Source organism: Heptranchias perlo, chromosome 12 (assembly GCF_035084215.1).
Source record: "Heptranchias perlo isolate sHepPer1 chromosome 12, sHepPer1.hap1, whole genome shotgun sequence".
Classification (NCBI taxonomy): Eukaryota; Metazoa; Chordata; class Chondrichthyes; order Hexanchiformes; family Hexanchidae; genus Heptranchias; species Heptranchias perlo.
The window spans coordinates 75,358,430-75,385,486 of NC_090336.1; the positions used below are offsets into that span (position 1 = coordinate 75,358,430).

The 27,057-nt window shown below is 52.1% G+C and overlaps 1 protein-coding gene across 1 annotated transcript in view; it reads right to left on the reverse strand.

Moving 5' to 3' along the window:
• LOC137327765 (deformed epidermal autoregulatory factor 1 homolog) overlaps positions 1–24,004 on the reverse strand; it is a 208,444-nt gene extending 184,440 nt beyond the window's left edge. The window contains exon 1 of the mRNA XM_067993575.1: positions 23,806–24,004. Within this exon, the coding sequence (XP_067849676.1) occupies positions 23,806–23,923 (118 nt within the window). The 5' untranslated portion in view covers positions 23,924–24,004. The remainder of the gene's footprint in view (positions 1–23,805) is intronic.
• Between the last annotated feature and the right edge of the window lie 3,053 nt (positions 24,005–27,057).

Below are 27,057 nucleotides of genomic sequence, written 5' to 3' on the forward strand. Positions count from 1 at the left end.
TTAGGCCGCAGCTGGAGTACTGTGTCCAATTCTGGGCACCGCACTTTAGGAAGGATGTCAAGGCCTCGGAGAGGGTGCAGAGGAGATTTACTAGAATGGTACCAGAGATGAGGGGCTTCAGTTATGTGGAGAGACTGGAGAAGCTGGGATTGTTCTCCTTAGAGCAGAGAAGGTTAAGGGGAGATTTATTAGAGGTGTTCAAAATTCTATGGTGTTTTGATAGAGTAGATACGGAGAAATTATTTCCACTGGCAGGAGGGTCGGTAACCAGAGGACACAGATTTAAGATAATTGGCAAAAAGTCCAGGGGGAAAATTAGGAGAAATTGTTTTACTCAGTGAGCTGTTCTGATCTGCAATTCACTGCCTGAAAGGGAGGTGGAAGCAGATTCAACAGTAACTTTCAAAAGGGAATTGGATAAATACTTGAAAAGGAGAAATTTACATGGCTTTGGGGGAAGAGCTGGGTGAGTGGGACTAATTGGATAGCTCTTTGAAAGAGCCGGCACAGACACAATGGGCCGAATGGCCTCCTTCTGTGCTGTATGATTCTAGTGTCCCTTTGTTGTTTTCTATATTTCACCTAGCCCACTGAATTACCACTGTTCTTGGCATATGTGTAAGTCATTTCCTTTAGTTATATACTGCTTCTAACCTCACATATTGACTACGGCCGACTGACTGTGCAGGTAGCACTTTTGCTCTTTAGGGGTATGAGTTAGTCTGAATGCCTCCCACTGTTTTTCCGCAGGTTCACCTGTTAACAGCTCAGCCCAGTTTAATGTGCTCAGCTTAGGTTTCATTCCATCCAAGTCAGCCCTTGGTTAGTGTGGGATCTTTCTCCTTCTTGATCTTAATGTCAATCTCTATCATGTTATGGTCACTGTTTGCAAGATGCTCTCTCACTTTCAGATTAATTAATTAATTCTGGCTCCTTACTCATCACTAAATCTGGTATGGCCTGTTCCCTTGTCTGTTCTGAAACATATTGTTTCAGAAAACTGCCCTGGAGGTTGGGGAGCAGACAGCAGAGCACTGACCATAACTTTCCAAAGATCTTTGGAAACAGGAATGAGAAAATAGGACTTGAGTGAGGCAAATGTTCCAGAAAAGGGAAAGGGTTCAGCCAAGAACTTAGAGGCCAGTTATTCTTCCCTTGATTGTGGCTAAATATCCAGAGTCCATAACACAGGATTAACTTAGGGAACTGAGAAAGGCATCGTCTAATCGGGGACAGTCAGCCGGGACTCGAAAAGGGCGGGTCTTGCTTCACTAATTTAATTGAATTGTTGAGGCAATAACAGTGTGTAAATAAAGGGAGTGTGGTGGATGGCATTTGGAAGGCATTTGATATGGTGCCACATAAGAGACTTGTGAAAATTAAAACATTGAGTACTAAGGAGAATATAGTTGCATTGGATAGAGACAGAAAGCAAGGAGTAGAGAAAGCTGGATATTTTTGGATGTGTCCCCTGGGTATCTGTGATCAGTCCTCTTTTGTGATGCATTTATAGAAAAGGTTTGAACACAGGCACAAAAGGAATGATGCTGAATTTTGCTGACGATACCAAATTAGATGGCATGGCATTCTACGAGGAAGAATACAAGAGATTCTATCAGGTCTTGTGCAGGTTAGTAGTGGACAGACCGGTAGCAAATACAGCTCAATGCAGAGAAATGTGTGGTATATTTTGGGAAAAGAACAGTGAGAGGGAATATACCCTAAACGTTGAGACTCAGAGTGGAGATCTAAAGGAACAGATACATCGATCTTTAACGTTGACAGTGCAAGTAGAAAAGCTCATAAAAAGACATGCGAGAGTCTGGTCATGTATAAAAGAGTCAATCCCCCATGGCAGTGCTCACAGGGGCTTGTGACCAAGTATAGCCTCCAGGTGAAACAGGGCTAGAGGGCAGGGATCATGGGATCAGAACACGCAGGCAGGTCAGTGCCCATTTTTGTACAGCTGCAGCAGTTATGCTGCAGCTATACAAAACCCTGGTTAGACCGCACCTGGAGTACTGTGAGCAGTTCTGGGCACCGCACCTTCGGAAGGACATATTGGCCTTGGAGGGAGTGCAGCGTAGGTTTACTAGAATGATACCCGGACTTCAAGGGTTAAGTTACGAGGAGAGATTACACAAATTGGGGTTGTATTCTCTGGAGTTTCGAAGGTTAAGGGGTGATCTGATCGAAGTTTATAAGATATTAAGGGGAACGGATAGGGTGGATAGAGAGAAACTATTTCCGCTGGTTGGGGATTCTAGGAGTAGGGGGCACAGTCTAAAAATTAGAGCCAGACCTTTCAGGAGCGAGATTAGAAAACATTTCTACACACAAAGGGTGGTAGAAGTTTGGAACTCTCTTCCGCAAACGGCAATTGATACTAGCTCAATTGCTAAATTTAAATGTGAGATAGATAGCTTTTTGGCAACCAAAGGTATTAAGGGATATGGGCCAAAGGCAGGTATATGGAGTTAGATCACAGATCAGCCATGATCTTATCAAATGGCGGAGCAGGCACGAGGGGCTGAATGGCCTACTCCTGTTCCTATGTTCCTGTTTTAAAGTGGTAGCACTCTCACCTCTGAGTCTGAAGGTCGTGGGTTCAAGCCCCACTCCGGAGACTTGAGCGCATAATCTGAGCTGACACTCCAGTGCAGTACTGAGAGAGTGCTGCACTGTCGGAGGTGCCGTCTTTCGGATGAGACGTTAAAACGAAGCCCCATCGGCCCTCTCAGGTGGCCACTATTTCAAAGAAGAGCAGGGGAGTTTTCCCTGGTATCCTGGCCAATATTTATCCCTCAACCAACATCACTAAAACAGAATATCTGGTCACTGTCTTATTGCTTTTTGGGGGATCTTGCTTTGCATAAATTGGCTGCTGCATTTCCTACATTACAACAGCAACTGCACTTCAAAAGTACTTCATTGGCTGTAAAGTGCTTTGGAACTGAAAGGCGCTATATAAATGCAAGTCTTTCTTTTCTGAAAAGGAAATATTTGCAGGGCAATGGGGAAAAGCGGGGGAGCGGAACTAATTGGATAGCTCTTTCAAAGAGCAAGCACAAACACGAATGGGCCGAATGGCCTCCTCCTGTGCTGTATGATTCTATGATGTAATACTTTGCTTTTATATCATTTATACTCAAATAGCAAAACTTACAGCAATGTGGGAAGGAGCGAAGTAGAGTGGATTGAAAGGTAGGAGTTTCTCTGCAGATCAGGCTGAAGTGTTGGGAGCTGCAAAAATTGAGACATTACAGCACCACCTCTCGTGGGAAGTGGTAATAACAGTGTGACAAGTTTACATAGGCAGGTTCCTTTATAAATGTGGCCACAGGAAATGACAACACAACAAGTTGACAGGAAGTGCATGCAGATTTTTAATGGACCATAGTTTCACTGGAACAGAAGTAGTGAAGATATAATAGAGGTTTTCAAAACTAACAAAGGTTTTGAAAGGGTAAATGGTAAACAATTGTTCCCATTGGTTGGTGAATCAGTAACGAGGGGCACAGACTGAATATTCTCACCGGAAGAATCTTACAAAGAGCTGGCATGGGCTCAATGGGCCGATTGGCCTCCTTCCGTGCTGTAACCATTCTATGATTTTAAGAATGATGGGGGAAGTTAGAAGAAGTGTTTTCACACAGAGGGTTATTGGTACGTGCAATGATTCACCACAAAGGGCGATTAAGGTAGAGGCCGGGATGTCATTTAAAAAGGAACTGTAAGAACATAAGAAATAGGAGCAGGAGTAGGCCATTCGGCCCCTCGAGCCTGCTCCGCCATTCAATCAGATCATGGCTGATCTTCGACCTCAACTCCACTTTCCCGCCCAATCCCCATATCCCTTGATTTCCTTAGAGTCCAAAAATCTATCGATCTGAGTCTTGAATATACTCAATGACTGAGCATCCACAGCCCTCTGGGGTAGAGAATTCCAAAGATTCACAACCCTCTGAGTGAAGAAATTCCTCCTCATCTCAGTCCTAAATGGCCGACCCCTTATCCTGCGACTATGGCCCCTAGTTCTAGACTCTCCAGCCAGGGGAAACAGCCTCTCAGCATCTATCCTGTCAAGCTGTCCTACTGGCCAAGTATTTGAAAATTATAAAAAGATACAGGAAAAGGGCAGGGAAATGGGATTAGAACAGACAGCACCGAGTTCAAGAGTTAAATTCAGGAAATCCCGGTAATCGTTTCCAGGGATTTTTAAGCAACTGCAACTGTTTGAATCTGACGACCACTTTGGAACTCCCGAAAGATATGGGGGCAGAATGTCCACTCAATCCCTCACCGTCACTTCATCACAAGTCCCGGAGAAACATCGTAAATTAGCTAAGATAGAAGCCCATGGAATCGAGGGAAAAGTACGGACTTGGTTAGGAAGTTGGCTGAGCGAAATGCGACAGAGAGTAGGGATAATGGGAAGGTACTCACATTGGCAGGATGTGACTAGTGGAGTCCCGCAGGGATCTGTCTTGGGGCCTCAATTATTCACAATATTTATTAACGACTTAGATGAAGGCATAGGAAGTCTCATATCTAAGTTTGCCGATGACACAAAGATTGGTGGCATTGTAAGCAGTGTAGATGAAAACATAAAATTACAAAGCGATATTGATAGATTAGGTGAATGGGCAAAACTGTGGCAAATGGAATTCAATGTAGACAAATGTGAGGTCATCCACTTTGGATCAAAAAAGGATAGAACAGGGTACTTTCTAAATGGTAAAAAGTTAAAAACAGTGGATGTCCAAAGGGACTTATGGGTTCAGGTACATAGATCATTGAAGTGTCATGAGCAGGTGCAGAAAATAATCAATAAGGCTAATGGAATGCTGGCCTTTATATCTAGAGGACTGGAGTACAAGGGGGCAGAAGTTATGCTGCAGCTATACAAAACCCTGGTTAGACCGCACCTGGAGTACTGTGAGCAGTTCTGGGCACCGCACCTTCGGAAGGACATATTGGCCTTGGAGGGAGTGCAGCGTAGGTTTACTAGAATGATACCCGGACTTCAAGGGTTAAGTTACGAGGAGAGATTACACAAATAGGGGTTGTATTCTCCAGAGTTTCGAAGGTTATGGGGTGATCTGATCGAAGTTTATAAGATATTAAGGGGAACGGATAGGGTGGATAGAGAGAAACTATTTCCGCTGGTTGGGGATTCTAGGAGTAGGGGGCACAGTCCAAAAATTAGAGCCAGACCTATCAGGAGCGAGATTAGAAAACATTTCTACACTCAAAGGGTGGTAGAAGTTTGGAACTCTCTTCCGCAAACGGCAATTGATACTAGCTCAATTGCTAAATTTAAATCTGAGATAGATAGCCTTTTGGCAACCAAAGGTATTAAGGGATATGGGCCAAAGGCAGGTATATGGAGTTAGATCACAGATCAGCCATGATCTTATCAAATGGCGGAGCAGGCACGAGGGGCTGAATGGCCTACTCCTGTTCCTATGTTCCTATCATTCACACCGTTTCTGCCGATCTTCCGCCCAAGTCACAGTAAGCCATCGGGAGAACTCTGCTGAAATTCTACCCGATAGTTCAGAATAGCACAGCTCCATCAATATACAAGGCACACTGCGTATATTAAAGGTATTTACAAAAGAATAGCATTTACATTTTGCGGCCTTTTATTATTTTCCTGTTGAGGAGATGGATAGGAATTGCACTGTAGGGATACGTGCGTTTGTGTGTATACCCGATTATTGGTGCATACTCCCTTGGTCATCCTTTATGAAATAGTTTTGCTTAATACGTAGTTTAAACCTTAAATGAGGTCTGATGTTGTGATGCTTTACCACTCATTGGAGAGGGGAGACACCCAAAAGATAATTCCAGTAGTTAAAAGTAATTACCAGGAAGGGTGTTCTGTTTGTCCTCAGCACATTAGTGAAACTTTACCGAGTTATCAAGGTTCGTGAAGCTATTTTTGATGACCCAGTGATCAAAGGTAAGAAAACCGTAAAATCTAGAGTAACAATGGCTGAAAAGACCCAAAGAGTAGTAGGTCCCACCCTTGATCACACTAACTCCAGATCACCAGTGCCCACAGCTCACACACCAACTCTAGATCACCAGTGCCCACAGCTCACACACCAACCCTAGATCACCAGTGCCCACAGCTCACTCACCAACCCGAGATCATCAGTGCCCTCAGCTCACTCACCAACCCTGGATCACCAGTGCCCACAGCTCACACACCAACTCTAGATCACCAGTGCCCACAGCCCACACACCAACCCTGGATCACCAGTGTCCACAGCTCACACACCAACTCTAGATCACCAGTGCCCTCAGCTCACACACCAACTCCAGATCACCAGTGCCCTCAGCCCACACACCAACCTGAGATCACCAGTGCCCACAGCTCACACACCAACTCTAGATCACCAGTGCCCACAGCTCACACACCAACCCTAGATCACCAGTGCCCACAGCTCACTCACCAACCCTAGATCACCAGTGCCCACAGCTCACTCACCAACCCTAGATCACCAGTGCCCTCAGCTCACTCACCAACCCGAGATCACCAGTGCCCTCAGCTCACTCACCAACTCTAGATCACCAGTGCCCACAGCTCACTCACCAACCCTAGATCACCAGTGCCCACAGCTCACTCACCAACACTAGATCACCAGTGCCCTCAGCCCACACACCAACCCTAGATCACCAGTGCCCTCAGCCCACACACCAACCCGAGATCACCAGTGCCCACAGCTCACACACCAACTCTAGATCACCAGTGCCCACAGCTCACACACCAACCCTAGATCACCAGTGCCCACAGCTCACTCACCAACCCTAGATCACCAGTGCCCACAGCTCACTCACCAACCCTAGATCACCAGTGCCCTCAGCTCACTCACCAACCCGAGATCACCAGTGCCCTCAGCTCACTCACCAACTCTAGATCACCAGTGCCCACAGCTCACTCACCAACCCTAGATCACCAGTGCCCACAGCTCACTCACCAACTCTAGATCACCAGTGCCCTCAGCCCACACACCAACCCTAGATCACCAGTGCCCACAGCCCACTCACGAACTCTAGATCACCAGTGCCCACAGCCCACACACCAACTCCAGATCACCAGTGCCCTCAGCCCACACACCAACCCGAGATCACCAGTGCCCACAGCTCACTCACCAACCCTAGATCACCAGTGCCCTCAGCCCACACACCAACTCTAGATCACCAGTGCCCACAGCTCACACACCAACCCTAGATCACCAGTGCCCTCAGCCCACACACCAACCCTAGATCACCAGTGCCCACAGCCCACACACCAACCCTAGATCACCAGTGCCCTCAGCCCACACACCAACCCTAGATCACCAGTGCCCACAGCCCACACACCAACCCTAGATCACCAGTGCCCTCAGCTCACTCACCAACTCTAGATCACCAGTGCCCTCAGCTCACTCACCAACCCTAGATCACCAGTGCCCTCAGCTCACTCACCAACTCTAGATCACCAGTGCCCTCAGCTCACTCACCAACCCTAGATCACCAGTGCCCTCAGCTCACTCACCAACTCTAGATCACCAGTGCCCACAGCCCACACACCAACCCTAGATCACCAGTGCCCTCAGCTCACTCACCAACTCTAGATCACCAGTGCCCTCAGCTCACTCACCAACCCCAGATCACCAGTGCCCTCAGCTCACTCACCAACTCTAGATCACCAGTGCCCTCAGCTCACTCACCAACCCGAGATCACCAGTGCCCTCAGCTCACTCACCAACTCTAGATCACCAGTGCCCACAGCCCACAAACCAACCCTAGATCACCAGTGCCCTCAGCTCACTCACCAACTCTAGATCACCAGTGCCCACAGCCCACACACCAACCCTAGATCACCAGTGCCCTCAGCTCACTCACCAACTCTAGATCACCAGTGCCCTCAGCTCACTCACCAACCCTAGATCACCAGTGCCCTCAGCTCACTCACCAACTCTAGATCACCAGTGCCCTCAGCTCACTCACCAACCCTAGATCACCAGTGCCCTCAGCTCACTCACCAACTCTAGATCACCAGTGCCCACAGCCCACACACCAACCCTAGATCACCAGTGCCCTCAGCTCAATCACCAACTCTAGATCACCAGTGCCCACAGCCCACACACCAACCCTAGATCACCAGTGGCCTCAGCCCACACACCAACCCTAGATCACCAGTGCCCACAGCCCACACACCAACCCTAGATCACCAGTGCCCACAGCCCACACACCAACCCTAGATCACCAGTGCCCACAGCTCACCCACCAACTCTAGATCACCAGTGCCCTCAGCTCACACACCAACCCTAGATCACCAGCGCCCTCAGCTCACACACCAACCCTGGATCACCGTTGCCCACAGCCCACACACCAACTCTAGATCACCAGTGCCCTCTGCACACAAACCAACTCTAGATCACCAGTGCCCACAGCTCACACACCAACTCAAGATCACCAGTGCCCACAGCTCACACACCAACTCTAGATCACCAGTGCCCACAGCTCACACACCAACCCTAGATCACCAGTGCCCTCAGCCCACTCACCAACTCTAGATCACCAGTGCCCTCAGCCCACACACCAACCCTGGATCACCAGTGCCCTCAGCTCACTCACCAACTCTAGATCACCAGTGCCCTCAGCCCACTCACCAACCCTGGATCACCAGTGCCCTCAGCTCACTCACCAACCCTGGATCACCAGTGCCCTCAGCTCACTCACCAACCCTGGATCACCAGTGCCCTCAGCCCACTCACCAAATCTAGATCACAAGTGCCCACAGCCCACACACCAACCCGAGATCACCAGTGCCCTCAGCCCACTCACCAACTCTAGATCACCAGTGCCCTCAGCTCACACACCAACCCTAGATCACCAGTGCCCTCAGCTCACTCACCAACTCTAGATCACCAGTGCCCACAGCCCACACACCAACCCTAGATCACCAGTGCCCTCAGCCCACACACCAACCCTGAATCACCAGTGCCCTCAGCTCACACACCGACCCTGGATCACCAGTGCCCACAGCCCACACACCAACCCTAGATCACCAGTGCCCTCAGCCCACACACCAACCCTAGATCACCAGTGCCCTCAGCTCACACACCAACCCTAGATCACCAGTGCCCTCAGCTCACACACCAACCCTAGATCACCAGTGCCCTCAGCCCACACACCAACTCTAGATCACCAGTGCCCACAGCTCACACACCAACCCTAGATCACCAGTGCCCTCGGCTCACACACCAACCCTGGATCACCAGCGCCCTCGGCTCACACACCAACTCTAGATCACCAGTGCCCACAGCCCACACACCAACCCTAGATCACCAGTGCCCTCAGCCCACTCACCTACCCTAGATCGCCAGTGCCCTCGGCTCACACACCAACCCTGGATCACCAGTGCCCACAGCCCACACACCAACCCTAGATCACCAGTGCCCTCAGCCCACTCACCAACCCTAGATCACCAGTGCCCTCAGCCCACTCACCAACCCTAGATCACCAGTGCCCTCAGCCCACTCACCAACCCTGGATCACCAGTGCCCTCAGCCCACTCACCAACCCTGGATCACCAGTGCCCTCGGCTCACACACCAACCCTGGATCACCAGTGCCCTCAGCTCACACACGAACCCTAGATCACCAGTGCCCTCAGCTCACTCACCAACCCGAGATCACCAGTGCCCTCAGCTCACTCACCAACCCGAGATCACCAGTGCCCACAGCCCACACACCAACCCTAGATCACCAGTGCCCTCGGCTCACAAACCAACCCTAGATCACCAGTGCCCACAGCCCACACACCAACCCTAGATCACCAGTGCCCACAGCTCACACACCAACCCTGGATCACCAGTGCCCTCAGCCCACACACCAACCCTAGATCACCAGTGCCCTCGGCTCACAAACCAACCCTAGATCACCAGTGCCCACAGCTCACTCACCAACTCTAGATCACCAGTGCCCACAGCTCACACACCAACCCTAGATCACCAGTGCCCTCGGCTCACACACCAACCCTGGATCACCAGCGCCCTCGGCTCACACACCAACTCTAGATCACCAGTGCCCACAGCCCACACACCAACCCTAGATCACCAGTGCCCTCAGCCCACTCACCTACCCTAGATCGCCAGTGCCCTCGGCTCACACACCAACCCTGGATCACCAGTGCCCACAGCCCACACACCAACCCTAGATCACCAGTGCCCTCAGCCCACTCACCAACCCTAGATCACCAGTGCCCTCAGCCCACTCACCAACCCTAGATCACCAGTGCCCTCAGCCCACTCACCAACCCTGGATCACCAGTGCCCTCAGCCCACTCACCAACCCTGGATCACCAGTGCCCTCGGCTCACACACCAACCCTGGATCACCAGTGCCCTCAGCTCACACACGAACCCTAGATCACCAGTGCCCTCAGCTCACTCACCAACCCGAGATCACCAGTGCCCTCAGCTCACTCACCAACCCGAGATCACCAGTGCCCACAGCCCACACACCAACCCTAGATCACCAGTGCCCTCGGCTCACAAACCAACCCTAGATCACCAGTGCCCACAGCCCACACAACAACCCTAGATCACCAGTGCCCACAGCTCACACACCAACCCTGGATCACCAGTGCCCTCAGCCCACACACCAACCCTAGATCACCAGTGCCCTCGGCTCACAAACCAACCCTAGATCACCAGTGCCCACAGCTCACTCACCAACTCTAGATCACCAGTGCCCACAGCTCACACACCAACCCTGGATCACCAGTGCCCACAGCCCACACACCAACCCTAGATCACCAGTGCCCTCAGCCCACACACCAACCCTAGATCACCAGTGCCCTCAGCCCACTCACCAACCCTAGATCACCGGTGCCCACAGCTCACACACCAACTCTAGATCACCAGTGCCCTCAGCCCACTCACCAACTCTAGATCACCAGTGCCCACAGCCCACACACCAACTCTAGATCACCAGTGCCCTCAGCCCACACACCAACTCTAGATCACCAGTGCCCACAGCCCACACACCAACTCTAGATCACCAGTGCCCTCAGCTCACACACCAACTCTAGATCACCAGTGCCCACAGCCCACACACCAACTCTAGATCACCAGTGCCCTCAGCCCACACACCAACCCTGGATCGCCAGTGCCCTCAGCCCACTCACCAACCCTAGATCACCAGGGCCCTCAGCCCACTCACCAACCCTTGATCACCAGTGCCCACAGCTCACTCACCAACCCGAGATCACCAGTGCCCACAGCCCATACACCAACTCTAGATCACCAGTGCCCTCAGCTCACTCACCAACCCTAGATCACCAGTGCCCTCAGCTCACTCACCAACCCTAGATCACCAGTGCCCACAGCTCACACACCAACCCTGGATCGCCAGTGCCCTCAGCTCACACACCAACCCTAGATCACCAGTGCCCACAGCTCACTCACCAACCCTTGATCACCAGTGCCCACAGCTCACTCACCAACCCGAGATCACCAGTGCCCACAGCCCACACACCAACTCTAGATCACCAGTGCCCTCAGCTCACACACCAACCCTAGATCACCAGTGCCCACAGCTCACACACCAACCCTTGATCACCAGTGCCCACAGCTCACACACCAACCCTAGATCACCAGTGCCCTCGGCTCACAAACCAACCCTAGATCACCAGTGCCCACAGCCCACTCACCAACCCTGGATCACCAGTGCCCTCAGCTCACACACCAACTCTAGATCACCAGTGCCCTCAGCTCACAAACCAACCCTAGATCACCAGTGCCCACAGCCCACTCACCAACCCTGGATCACCAGTGCCCACAGCCCACTCACCAACCCTGGATCACCAGTGCCCTCAGCCCACTCACCAACTCTAGATCACCAGTGCCCTCAGCTCACTCACCAACCCGAGATCACCAGTGCCCTCAGCTCACACACCAACTCTAGATCACCAGTGCCCTCAGCTCACTCACCAACCCTAGATCACCAGTGCCCTCAGCTCACTCATCAACCATGGATCACCAGTGCCCTCGGCTCACACACCAACCCTGGATCACCAGTGCCCACAGCACACTCACCAACCCTGGATCACCAGTGCCCTCAGCTCACTCACCAACCCTGGATCACCAGTGCCCTCGGCTCACACACCAACTCCAGATCACCAGTGCCCTCAGCCCACACACCAACCCGAGATCACCAGTGCCCACAGCCCACACACCAACCCTAGATCACCAGTGCCCTCAGCCCACTCACCAACCCTCGATCACCAGTGCCCACAGCTCACACACCAACCCTGGATCACCAGTGCCCACAGCTCACTCACCAACCCTAGATCACCAGTGCCCACAGCCCACTCACCAACCCTAGATCACCAGTGCCCACAGCCCACTCACCAACCCTAGATCACCAGTGCCCACAGCTCACACACCAACTGTAGATCACCAGTGCCCTCGGCTCACACACCAACTCGAGATCACCAGTGCCCTCAGCCCACACACCAACCCTAGATCACCAGTGCCCTCAGCCCACACACCAACCCTAGATCACCAGTGCCCTCAGCTCACACACCAACCCTAGATCACCAGTGCCCACAGCTCACACACCAACCCTAGATCACCAGTGCCCTCAGCTCACACACTAACCCTAGATCACCAGTGCCCTCAGCCCACACACCAACCCTAGATCACCAGTGCCCTCAGCTCACACACCAACCCTAGATCACCAGTGCCCACAGCTCACTCACCAACTCTAGATCACCAGTGCCCTCAGCTCACTCACCAACTCTGGATCACCAGTGCCCTCGGCTCACACACCAACTCTAGATCACCAGTGCCCTCAGCTCACACACCAACTCTAGATCACCAGTGCCCTCAGCCCACTCACCAACCCTGGATCACCAGTGCCCTCAGCTCACACACCAACTCTAGATCACGAGTGCCCTCAGCTCACTCACCAACCCTGGATCACCAGTGCCCTCAGCTCACTCACCAACCCTGGATCACCAGTGCCGTCAGCCCACACACCAACTCTAGATCACCAGTGCCCTCAGCCCACACACCAACTCTAGATCACCAGTGCCCTCAGCATATTCATTCCACTCCATGTCGTTCTGGAAGATGGGAATATCAACCACACCTCTACCACCTAGGAGGACAAGAGCAGCAGGCACATGGGAACAACACCACCTGCACGTTCCCCTCCAAGTCACACACCATCCCGACTTGGAAATATATCGCCGTTCCTTCATCGTCGCTGGGTCAAAATCCTGGAACTCCCTTCCTAACAGCACTGTGGGAGAACCTTCACCACACGGACTGCAGCGGTTCAAGAAGGCGGCTCACCACCTCCTTCTCAAGGGCAATTAGGGATGGGCAATAAATGCCGGCCTCGCCAGCGATGCCCACATCCCATGAACAAATATAACAAAAGAGTGCATTTCAGGCTCCAAACTGAGTTCCTGGGTTTATTTACAGTGCTATTAACACATAAATATCAATTCTAAACAATGACTACACTAAAGGGCTAGTCTCCTGATGCCACATTCTGCTCCTTCAGCAGGATCAGTGCAAATTCTCGTACACCACAAGTCTCCTCACTCCAGCACGATCTTTCAGCAGTTCCTAGGAGCTCTCAGTTTTGTCCCCTCCCCGGGGTTCAGTCTCACCCACCGCCTGACCCAAGACAGGCTTCAATCTTTGCCTTTGATTGCCCAGAGTTTGCAGCAAATTCAATGCGGTTTTCTCTTAAATTACCTTAACTCCCTTTCACAATTTCAATTCCAGAATGAATGATGAACAGACTGGCATCGTTTACACCGACAAAATCAGGTCCTTCCTGATCTCAGCGCACCAAGCCAGCCTGAACATTAAGAACAAGGACCATCTCTACTAACCAGCTGTCCCCGCGCCAGTCAACTTAAGGCCGAATCTGCGCTAGCTTTTAATTTATAAAAAGAACACAAAGGCTTTGATTTCTCACCTGATATCTGACAGTTTTTGAACAGCACCCTACCCTGCCCCCAATTCACCACTCCCCCAGGCCCAGCATTGGTGAGTAGTCCCACCCATTGTTGGGAGGGTGTATTGAAACGACATGCAAATTGGGTAGGGGGGGGAATGAATCCTCCGAGATATTTCAACCCATTTGTGTAATTTGGACGCTGGTCTAAGGTGGGTGGAGGATCCCAAAATGTTAAAAGAATGGGATGTGGGCATCGCTGGCAAGGCCAGCGTTTATTGCCCCTTGAGGAAATAATGGTGATTCAACTTCTTGAACCGCTGCAGTCCGTGTGGTGAAGGTTCTCCCACAGTGCTGTTAGGAAGGGAGTTCCAGGATTTTGACCCAGCGACGATGAAGGAACGGCCGATATATTTCCAAGTCGGGATGGTGTGTGACTTGGAGGGGAACGTGCGGGTGGTGTTGTTCCCATGTGCCTGCTGCCCTTGTCCTTCTAGGTGGTAGGGGTCGCGGGTTTGGGAGGTGCTGTCGAAGAAGCCTTGGCGAGTTGCTGCAGTGCATCCTGTGGATGGTACACACTGCAGCCACAGTGCGCCAGTGGTGAAGGGAGTGGGTGTTTAAGGTGGGGGATGGGCTGCTGATCTAGCGGGCTGCTTTGTCCTGGATGGTATCGAGCTTCTTGAGTGTTGTTGGAGCTGCTCCCATCCAGGCAAGTGGAGAGTATTCCATCACACTCCTGGCTTGTGCCTTGTAAGTGGTGGAAAGGCTTCGGGGAGTCAGGAGGTGAGTCACACGCCGCAGAAGACCCAGCCTCTGACCTGCTCTTGTCGCCATGGCATTTATGTGACTAGTCCAGTTAAGTTTTTGGTCAATAGCAACCCCCAGGATATTGATGGTGGGGGATTTGTTGAACGCGAAGGTGATTAGACCCTCTCTTGTTGGAGATGGTCATTGCCAACACTGGTGTGGCGCCACTGAGGAATTGCGAATGGGACTGAACACTGTGGAAACAACAGCAAATAGCCCCTCTTCTGACGTTATGATGGAGGGAAGGTCATTGATGAAGCAGCTGAAGATGGTTGGGCCTAGGACACTGACCTGAGGAACTCCTGCAGCAATGTCCTGGGGCTGAGATGATTGGCCTCCAACAACCACAACCATCTTGCTTTGTGCTAGGTATGACTCCAGACGCTGGAGAGATTTCCCCCTGATCCCCATTAACCAGTTTTACTTGGGTTCCTTGAGGCCACACTCGGTCGAATGCAGCCTTGATGTCAAATGCAGTCACTCTCACCTCACCTCTGGAATTCATCTTTGGATCAAGGCTGTAATGAGGTCTGGAGCTGAGTGGTCCTGGTGGAACCCAAACTGAGCATCGGTGAGCAGGTTATTGGTGAGTAAGTGCCGCTTGATAGCACTGTCGACGACACCTTCCATCACTTTGCTGATGATTGAGAGTAGACTGATGGGGCGGTAATTGACCGGATTGGATTTGTCCTGCTTTTTGTGGACAGGACATACCTGGGCAATTTTCCACATTGTCGGGTAGATGCCAGTGTTCTAGCTGTACTGGAACAGCTTGGCTAGAGGCGTGGCTAGTTCTGGAGCACAAGTCTTTAGCACAACAGCCGGGATTGTTGTCGGGACCCATAGCCTTTGCTGTGTCCAGTGCGCTCAGCCGTTTCTTGATATCATGTGGAGTGAATCGAATTGGCTGAAGACTGGCTTCTGTGATGGTGGGGATATCGGGAGGAGGCAGAGATGGATCGTCCACTCGGCACTTCTGGCTGAAGATGATTGCAAACGCTTCAGCCTTGTCTTTTGCACTCACAAGCTGGACTCCGCCATCATTGAGGATGGGGATGTTTGCAGAGCCTCCTCCTCCCGTTAGTTGTTTAATTGTCCACCACCATTCACGACTGGTTGTGGCAGGACTGCAGAGCTTTGATCTGATCCGTTGGTTGTGGAATCGCTTAGCTCTGTCTATAGCATGTTGCTTCCGCTGTTTAGCATGCATGTAGTCCTGAGTTGTAGCTTCACCAGGTTGGCACCGCATTTTTAGGTACACCTGGTACTGCTCCCAGCATGCTCTTCTACACTCCTCATTGAACCAGGTTTGATCCCCTGGCTTGTTGGTAATGGTAGAGTGAGGAATATGCCAGGCCCTGAGGTTACAGATTGTGCTGGAATACAATTCTGCTGCTGCTGATGGCCCACAGCGCCTCATGGATGCCCAGTTTTGAGCTGCTAGATCTGTTCTGAATCTATCCCATTTAGCACGGTGGTAGTGCCACACAACACGTTGGATGGTGTCCTCAGTGCGAAGACGGGACCTGGTCTCCACGAGGACTGTGTGGTGGTCACTCCTACCAATACTGTCATGGACAGATGCATTTGCGACAGGGAGATTGGTGTGAACGAGGTCAAGTAAGTTTTTCACTCGTGTTGGTTCGCTCACCACCTGCTGCAGGCCCAGTCTGGCAGCTATGTCCTTCAGGACTCTGCCAGCTCGGTCAGTAGTGGTGCTACCGAGCCACTCTTGGTGATGGACATTGAAGTCCCCCACCCAGAGTACATTCTGTGCCCTTGCTACCCTCAGTGCTTCCTCCAAGTGGTGCTCAACATGGAGGAGGACTGATTCATCGGCTGAGGGAGGACGGTAGGTGGTAATCAGCAGGAGGTTTCCTTGCCCATGTTTGACCTGATGCCATGAGACTTCATGGGGTCCAGAGTCAATGTTGAGGACTCCCAGGGCTGCTCCCACTCGACTGTATCCCACTGTGTCCCCACCTCCGCTGGGTCTGACCTACCAGTGGGACAGGACATACCCGAGATGGTGATGGGGGAGTCTGGGACATTGAGTGATAGACTATGCCAGGCTGTTACTTCGTCTGTGGGACAGCTCTCCCAACTCAGGCACCAGTCCACCGATGCTGATGAGGACTTTGCCGGGTCAAGTGGGCTGGATCTGCCTTCACCGTGTCTGAATCTGATGCCTAGGTCGCAGCTGAGTCGTGCATCCTGTTTCTTTTATTCTTTTTTGTAGTGGTTTGATGCAACTGAGTGTCTTGCTGGGCCATTTCAGAGGGCAGTCAAGAGTCAAGTGTGGTGTTGTGGAATTGGAGTCACATATAGGCCAGACCGAGCAAGGACTTTCCTGAACCAATATCCAAACGACCCCAAGGCCAGAAAATCAGCCAGGGTCAGGGTTAAATCTCTGTAGCAGTAGGAGGTCCCAGCACAACCCAATTCCACAGATGCATAAAATGAGGGCAGCTATGTAGATGTCTAGTCCTGTTCCTATCGACCTTAACAGCGACATGACCCTCCAACCTGTCTCATTATTGCACTCATTTACCACTCTTTTTCCATGTCCCCTTCTCCTTGTATTAATGTTGAATTTCTCTCTGGAAAGCAGCTGATGTGCTCCCTTTAAACAATTTAATCAAGTCATCTCCAAGCCACCTGTTTTCCAACATCTGCATCCCTCGCACCTGTCGTCTTTATTCTAAGATTAAATGCCCAATCTCATTCAACGATCATTGCCCCCCCCCACTTTGTACACTCTCCCGATGTGCGTCCCCCTGAGGTACAATACCCAGAACTGACTTTACTCAAGCTGGGGGATGGACCAGTGCTTTGTGCAAGTTGGCTCGTCACTTCCTGGAATTTGTGCCCGATCACCCCAAATACCAGGAACTAACAGCAAGACCTCCGCATTAATCCCTAGCCCAGCTTGCATCGTTTAACTAACTTGATAGAGTTGTTTGATGAGATAACAGAGAGGGTCGATGAGGGCTATGCAGTTGATGTGGTGTATACGAACTTTCAAAAGGCGTTTGATAAAGTGCCGAATAATAGGCTTGTCATCAAGACTGAAGCCCATGGAATAAAGAGGGTAGTAGCAACATGGATACAGAATTGGGTAAGTAACAGGAAGCAGAGAGTAGTGGTGAACGGTTGTTTTTCGGACTGGAGGGAGGTGTACAGTGGTGTTCCCCAGGGGTCAGTGCTGGGACCACTGCTTTTCTTGATATATATTAATGACTTGGACTTGGGTGTACAGGGCACAATTTCAAAATTTGCAGATGACATAAAACTTGGAAGTGTAGTAAACAGTGAGGAGGATAGTGATAGACTTCAAGACTAGAAGTAAAGGGAATTAGGGGTTACAGGGAGCAGGCAGGAAATCGGACATGAATTTAGATTTGAGGTTAGGATCAGATCAGCCATGATCTTATTGAATGGCGGAGCAGGCTCGAGGGGCCGATTGGCCTACTCCTGCTCCTATTTTTTATGTTCTTATATAGACAGGCTGGTGGCATGGGCGAGCATGTGGCAGATGAAATTTAACGCAGGAAAATGCGAAGTGATACATTTCGGTAGGAAGAATGAGGAGAGGCAATATAAACTAGAGGGCACAAGAACAGAGAGATCTGGGGATATATGTGCACAAATCGTTGAAGGTGGCAGGGCAGATTGAGAAAGCGGTTAAAAAAGCATACGGGATCCTGGGCTTTATAAATAGAGGCATAGAGTACAAAAGCAAGGAAGTTATGATCAACTGGAGTATTGTGTCCAGTTCTGAGCACCGCACTTTAGGAAGGATGTGAAGGCCTTAGAGAGGGTGCAGAAGAGATTTACTGGAATGATTCCAGGGATGAGGGACTTTAGTTATGTGGATAGACTGGAGAAGCTGGGATTGTTCTCCTCGGAACAGAGATAGTTGAGAGGATATTTGATAGAAGTATTCAAAATCATCAGATAGAAATAACTGTTCCCATTGGCAGAAGGGTCAAGAACCAGAGGAGATAAGATTAACGGAGAACCAAAGGCGACATGAGGAAAAACGTTTTTACACAGCGAGTGGTTAGGATCTGGAATGCGCTGCCTGAGGAGGTGGTGGAGGCAGATTCAATCGTGGCCTTCAAAAGGGAGCTGGATAAGTACTTGAAAGGAAAAAATTAGTAGGGCTACAGGGATAGGGCGGGGGAGTGGGACTAGCTGGATTGCTCTTGCAAAGAGCCGGCACGGACTCGATGGGCCGAATGGCCTCCTTCCATGCTGTAGCCTTTCTATGATTCTATAACCACTGCTCCCATTTTTTCAGACAGCAGGTGCTGGTAACGGTTCTGCTCCCTGGACCCATCTTTTGTCTCATTACCACCCTCTTTTGCCCATCATCCCTTTTGTCATTTAATCACCCTCTCACAGACCTTCTCTTTTGTTCTTTCTTTCTCCGCCCCCCCCACTCCTCCCATTGCCCAGCTCTGGACTTGCCTTTAAACTATTAAATCTCTAACTTCTTCCAGTTCTGATGACTGATTGTTGACCTGAAACATTAACTCTGTTTCTCTCTCCACACAGGCTGCCTGACCCGATAAAATTAACATAAGTAAAGCAACAGTAATGAAGAAAATAATAGCACTAAAGAGTGACAAATCCCCAGGACCAGATGGTTTCCATCCCAGGGTTTTAAAGGAAGTCGGTGAGCACATTGCAGATGCCCTAACTATAATCTTTCAAAGTTCTCTAGATTCAGGAACTGTCCCTCTAGATTGGAAAATTGCACATGTCACTCCGCTTTTTAAGAAAGGAGAGAGAGGGAAACCAGGGAATTATAGACCAGTTAGCCTAACATCTGTTGTGGGGAAAATGCTGGAGTCTATAATTAAGGATAGGGTGACTGAACACCTCGAGAATTTTCAGTTAATCAGAGAGAGCCAGCATGGATTTGTGAAAGGTAGGTCGTGCCTGACAAACCCGATTGAATTTTTTGAAGAGGTGACTAAAGTAGTGGACAGGGGAATGTCAATGGATGTTATTTATATGGACTTCCAGAAGGCATTTGATAAGGTCCCACATAAGAGACTGTGAGCTAAGATAGAAGCCCATGGAATCGAGGGAAAAGTACAGACTTGGTTGGGAAGTTGGCTGAGCGAAAGGCGACAGAGAGTAGGGATAATGGGAAGGTACTCACATTGGCAGGATGTGACTAGTGGAGTCCCGCAGGGATCTGTCTTGGGGCCTCAATTATTCACAATATTTATTAACGACTTAGATGAAGGCATAGAAAGTCTCATATCTAAGTTTGCCGATGACACAAAGATTGGTGGCATTGTAAGCAGTGTAGATGAAAACATAAAATTACAAAGCGATATTGATAGATTAGGTGAATGGGCAAAACTGTGGCAAATGGAATTCATGTACACAAATGTGAGGTCATCCACTTTGGATCAAAAAAGGATAGAACAGGGTACTTTCTAAATGGTAAAAAGTTAAAAACAGTGGATGTCCAAAGGGACTTAGGGGTTCAGGTACATAGAAACTATTTCCGCTGGTTGGGGATTCTAGGAGTAGGGGGCACAGTCTAAAAATTAGAGCCAGACCTTTCAGAAGTGAGATTAGAAAACATTTCTACACACAAAGGGTGGTAGAAGTTTGGAACTCTCTTCCGCAAACAGCAATTGATACTAGCTCAATTGCTGAATTTAAATGTGAGATAGATAGCTTTTTGGCAACCAAAGGTATTAAGGGATATGGGCCAAAGGCAGGTATATGGAGTTAGATCACAGATCAGCCATGATCTTATCAAATGGCAGAGCAGGCACGAGGGGCTGAATGGCCTACTACTGTTCCTATGTTCCGAGTGTCTCTCTCTCTCTCTCCACACAGACTGTCTGACCCACTGAGTGTCTCTCTCTCCACACAGGCGGCCTGACCCACTGAGTGTTTCTCTCTCCACACAGGCTGCCTGACCCACCGAGTGTTTCTCTCCACACAGGCTGCCTGACCCACTGAGTGTCTCTCTCTCCAGATGGCCGGCACGGACACGATGGGCCGAAGGGCCTCTATCCGTGCTGTATAACTCTATGACTCTATGACAGGCTGCCTGACCCGCTGAGTGTCTCTCTCCACACAGGCTGCCTGACCCACTGAGTCTCTCTCTCTCCACACAGGCTGCCTGACCCACTGAGTGTCTCTCTCTCTCCACACAGGCTGCCTGACCCACTGAGTGTTTCTCTCTCCACACAGGCTGCCTGACCCACTGAGTGTCTCTCTCTCTCCACACAGACTGCCTGACCCACTGAGTGTCTCTCTCTCTCCACACAGGCTGCCTGACCCACTGAGTGTCTCTCTCTCCACACAGGCTGCCTGACCTACTGAGTGTCTCTCTCTCCACACAGACTGCCTGACCCGCTGAGTGTTTCCAGCATTCTCTGTTTTTATTTCAGTCAGGCCTGGCTAGTTGTCGGATGGGAGACTGCCTAGGAATACACGGGGCAGTGGGCTTGACCGAAAATTAAACTGCACAGATTCTGTCTCTCCAAACTCGGGCGTGAATGTAGAAAGCAATTTGAGCCTGAGAACAGGAGGGAGCTGCAAATATCGGGAGTTGTGGGAATAATTTGAGGTGCTGAATTAAAAACATCAGACAACTTTATTGTCACATTAAAGTTCACTGCAACCAATACAGTACATGAGCCTCGTGACAAAACCCTGGCACTTAATATGCTTCTGCTCCCATTCTGTCATTTTATTGCCAAGTTTCAGTCACACCATCTCAATCATAATTTTCTTTCTATAATTTTGTTTTATTTAAAAAAAAGGAGTTAGCTTGCCTTGCTTTCACCCGTTCGAAGGATATGGGGTCAAACCCCCAACTCATGAATTTCAACACACAACCAAGGCTGACTCTTGTGCTGAGGAACTGCTGCATTGACCCCCAAAGCTCCCTCTGTATCCCCGTACCCCTCTGTGCATCCGACCCACCCCCCCCCCTCCATGTCCCCACCAACTTCCCATGTCCCTGCCCCACCTCCACCCCAAGTCCCTGCCCCACTTCCCCCCTTTGTGTCCCCCAACATCCCCCGTGTCCCCGCCCCACCTCCCCCTCTTCCATACCCCAGTCCCTTCCCCCTCTGTACCCGTCCTTCCATACCCTAGTGCCCCGTACCCTAGTCCCCCACTCCTCATTACCCTTGTCCCCCATACTCCTCTCACCCCAGTACTCTAGTCCCCCCCCATCATATCCCAGTCCCTCACCCACAAACCCCTCCTTCTGTGTCCCAGTCCCCAACCCATACCCTCACGCTTGTACCCTAGTCCCCTCCATACCCCCCTCACCCTAGTCCCACTGTACCCCCTCACCCCAGTACCCCCGTACCCTGTACCCCCTCACCCCAGTGCCCCCTCACCCGTGCCCCTGTACCCGCTCACCCCAGTGCCCCCATACCCGCTCACCCCAGTGCCCCCATATCCCAGTGCCACCATACCCCCTCACCCCACTGCCCCCTCACCCCACTGCCCCCTCACCCCACTGCCCCCTCACCCCAGTGCCCCCTCACCCCAGTGCCCCCTCACCCCAGTGCCCCCTCACCAGTGCCCCCGTACCCGCTCACCCCAGTGCCCCCATATCCCAGTGCCCCCATATCCCAGTGCCCCCATACCCCTCACCCCACTGCCCCCATACCCTCACCCCAGTGCCCCCAAACCCCAGTGCCCCCGTGCCCCCTCACCCCAGTGCCCCGTGCCCCCTCACCCCAGTGCCCCCTCACCCCAGTGCCCCCATACCCCCTCACCCCACTGCCCCCATACCCTCACCCCAGTGCCCCCTCACCCCAGTGCCCCCATACCCCAGTGCCCCCATAACCCCTCACCCCAGTGCCCCCATACCCCCTCATCCCAGTGCCCCCTTGCCCCCTCATCCCAGTGCCCCCATGCCCCCTCATCCCAGTGCCCCCATGCCCCCTCATCCCAGTGCCCCCATGCCCCCTCATCCCAGTGCCCCCATGCCCCCTCATCCCAGTGCCCCCATGCCCGCTCACCCCAGTACCCCCATACCCCCTCACCCCAGCACCCCCATACCCCCTCACCCCACTGCCCCCATACCCCAATGCCCCGTACCCCCTCACCCCAGTACCCCCTCACCCCACTGCCCCCGTACCCCCTCACCCCACTGCCCCCGTACCCCCTCACCCCAGTGCCCCCTCATCCCAGTACCCCCATACCCCCTCACCCCAATGCCCCATACCCCCTCATCCCAGTACCCCCATACCCCCTCACCCCACTGCCCCCATACCCCCTCACCCCTGTACCCCATACCCCCTCACCCCTGTACCCCAATGCCCCGTACCCCCTCACCCCAGTGCCCAGTACCCCCTCACCCCAGTACCCCCTCACCCCAGTACCCCTGTACCCCCTCACCCCACTGCCCCCATACCCCCTCACCCCAATGCCCCATACCCCCTCACCCCAGTACCCCCATACCCCCTCACCCCAATGCCCCATACCCCCAATGCCCCATACCCCCTCACCCCAGTCCGACTGTGCCCCCCTCACCCAAACGCCCCAATACCCTGGTCCCCGTACCCCAATATCCCGGTTCCCCCCCTGTCACTGGGGCCCCCCGAGCTCCCGGCCGCCGGACCCTGAGGACCAGCGGTTTAATGTGCGGGAAGCGGGGCTGCTGCTGCTGCTGCTGCGGCGACACTCCGACCCCCGCCACTCCCCTCCCCTCCCCTCCGCTCCGTCAGCGGCTCCCAACCTCTTCAAACACTGAACATCGGTCGGAGGGCGAAATCAGGCCGGGCAGGGCCGAACCGAGAGCCCAGCAGCCGAACCCCTTCGGGCCTGCTCGGCTCCGCTCGGCTTTTTCCTGACGCGCCCCCCCCCGAGCCGGGAGCGGGCCGGGGCGGCTGCCGCTGCCTCATCTAATTTATTTTTATTTATTGTTTTATTAGCGGGGGGGGCCCGCCCGCCCGCCCGGTTCCTGTTATTAATCGGTTATTGGCGCTGCTTCCCCTCCCCCTCCCGGCCGCACTCGCCTGCGAAGCCGCCCTCGTCGGCGCTCGGCAGCTGCTCGGCGATGTCGATCTGCTCTTCCCCCATCACCGAAACCGCCGTCACTTCAGGCGACTCCATGCCGATCTCCTTCGCCTCCATCGTCCCTTTGCCGAGCGGCGCACGACCGTTGCCGAATCCTCCCGCCGCCCCGAGCGTCGCCGAATCCTCCCGCCGCCCCGAGCGACTCCGAGCGTCGCCGAATCCGTGTGACTCCGAGCGTCGCCGATTCCGAGCGTCGCCGAGCCCTCCCGCCGCCCCGAGTGATTCCGAGCGTCGCCGAACCCTCCCGCCGCCCCGAGCGACTCCGAGCGTCGCCGAATCCGTGTGACTCCGAGCGTCGCCGATTCCGAGCGTCGCCGAGCCCTCCCGCCGCCCCGAGTGATTCCGAGCGTCGCCGAACCCTCCCGCCGCCCCGAGCGACTCCGAGCGTCGCCGATTCCGAGCGTCGCCGAACCCTCCCGCCGCCCCGAGTGATTCCGAGCGTTGCCGAACCCTCCCGCCGCCCCGAGTGATTCCGAGCGTTGCCGAACCCTCCCGCCGCCCCGAGTGATTCCGAGCGTTGCCGAGTGACGGGGCTCTCGGGCCGCGCAAACTTTAGCTCAACTTTGGACTCTTCTCTCTGAACTTTTCTAACCGTGTCCAGATTTTAATTTAAAAGATTCAGCAAGGAACATTTTAATAAATGCAGTTTGAAAAAAAAGTTTGTGTGAAGCTAATTTACAAAATAAAAATAAGCTTTAAAGTTTTGCAATTGTGTTAATTTAGAGTTGAGTTTATTGATTTTCACGCTCCCTCTATAAACCCCAATACCCAGACTGCTTTGGATGCTTTGGACTTCACAGGAGCCAAGTTATTTTCCAATCAACATGTTTTCTCAGCCTAATTTTTGACGCAGGAATGAAATGTTGTCAAGAATCTCGACACCATCCAGGACAAAACTCATTCATCGATCACTTTAAATCATCCACTCCCTCCATCACCGAGGCCCGACCATCTTCAGCTGCTTCATCAATGACCTTCCCTCCATCGTAAGGTCAGAAATGGGGATGTTCGCTGATGATTGCACAGTGTTCAGTTCCATTCGCAACCCCTCAAATAATGAAGCAGTCCGTGCCCGCATGCAGCAAGACCTGGACAACATCCAGGCTTGGGCTCATAAGTGGCAAATAACATTCGTGCCAGACAAGTGCCAGGCAATGACCATCTCCAACAAGAGAGAGTCTAACCACCTCCCCTTGACATTCAACGGCATTACCATCGCCAAATCCCCCACCATCAACATCCTGGGGGTCACCATTGACCAGAAACTTAACTGGACCAGCCATATAAATACTGTGGCTACAAGAGCAGGTCAGAGGCTGGGTATTCTGCGGTGAGTGACTCACCTCCTGACTCCCCAAAGCCTTTCCACCATCTACAAGGCACAAGTCAGGAGTGTGATGGAATACTCTCCACTTGCCTGGATGAGTGCAGCTCCAACAACACTCAAGAAGCTCGACACCATCCAGGACAAAGCAGCCCTCATTACAGCCTTGGTCCAAACATGGACAAAAGAGCTGAATTCCAGAGGTGAGGTGAGAGTGACTGCCCTTGACATCAAGGCAGCATTTGACCGAGTGTGGCACCAAGGAGCCCTAGTAAAATTGAAGTCAATGGGAATCAGGGGGAAAACTCTCCAGTGGCTGGAGTCATACCTAGCACAAAGGAAGATGGTAGTGGTTGTTGGAGGCCAATCATCTCAGCCCCAGGGCATTGCTGCAGGAGTTCCTCAGGGCAGTGTCCAAGGCCCAACCATCTTCAGCTGCTTCATCAATGACCTTCCCTCCATCATAAGGTCAGAAATGGGGATGTTCGCTGATGACTGCACAGTGTTCAGTTCTATTCGCAACCCCTCAGATAATGAAGCAGCCCGAGCCTGCATGCAGCAAGACCTGGACAACATCCAGGCTTGGGCTGATAAGTGGCAAGTAACATTCGCGCCAGATAAGTGCGAGGCAATGACCATCTCCAACAAGAGAGAGTCTAACCACCTCCCCTTGACATTCAACAGCATTACCATCGCCGAATCCCCCACCATCAACATCCTGGGGGTCACCATTGACCAGAAACTTAACTGGACCAGCCATATAAATACTGTGGCTACGAGAGCAGGTCAGAGGCTGGGTATTCTGTGGCGAGTGACTCACCTCCTGACTCCCCAAAGCCTTTCCACCATCTACAAGGCACAAGTCAGGAGTGTGATGGAATACTCTCCACTTGCCTGGATGAGTGCAGCTCCAACAACACTCAAGAAGCTCGACACCATCCAGGACAAAGCAGCCCGCTTGATTGGCACCCCATCCACCACCCTAAACATTCACTCCCTTCACCACCGGCACACTGTGGCTGCAGTGTGCACCATCCACAGGATGCACTGCAGCAACTCGCCAAGGCTTCTTCGACAGCACCTCCCAAACCCGCGACCTCTACCACCTAGAAGGACAAGGGCAGCAGGCGCATGGGAACAACACCACCTGCACGTCCCCCTCCAAGTCACACACCATCCCGACTTGGAAATATATCGGCCGTTCCTTCATCGTCGCTGGGTCAAAATCCTGGAACTCCCTTCCTAACAGCACTGTGGGAGAACCGTCACCACACGGACTGCAGCGGTTCAAGAAGGCGGCTCACCACCACCTTCTCGAGGGCAATTAGGGATGGGCAATAAATGCCGGCCTCGCCAGCGACGCCCACATCCCATGAACGAATTTTAAAAAAACATTGTCTCGGGGGGCGTTTCATGCCGTGCCTGTCTCTCAATCCCCTGAACCCGCTGGCTGATTTGAGCATCGATAACAGAGTGTGTCGTTAACACCTCGTTATTTTTCCAGCAGGATCCGGCCCAGTATCACTTCCATTAATCTAACAATTCAAATAAAGGAAATGAAAAGATAAAACCGTCCTGGTGAACAAAAGTTCGATAGCACAGAGTCCAAGTGCTGGTTAACTGTCGCTGGTCTCTCAGTAACGTCACTAACTATTCGCTGGGATATCCCGGTGAACACTGGGAAGCGAATCCCAACTGATGGGATTTCACCGGTCAAACGGGAGAATCGACCAGCCCTGGAAGGACACTCCTCGTTCCTGTGTTTCTATCGAGTGAGCCAATTTAAAAAATCATCGATGTTTTGGGTGATGTTTGAACACTCTATCCACCTCCCGTCCCCTGCTTGGCCCCTATGAAGAGCGAGAGA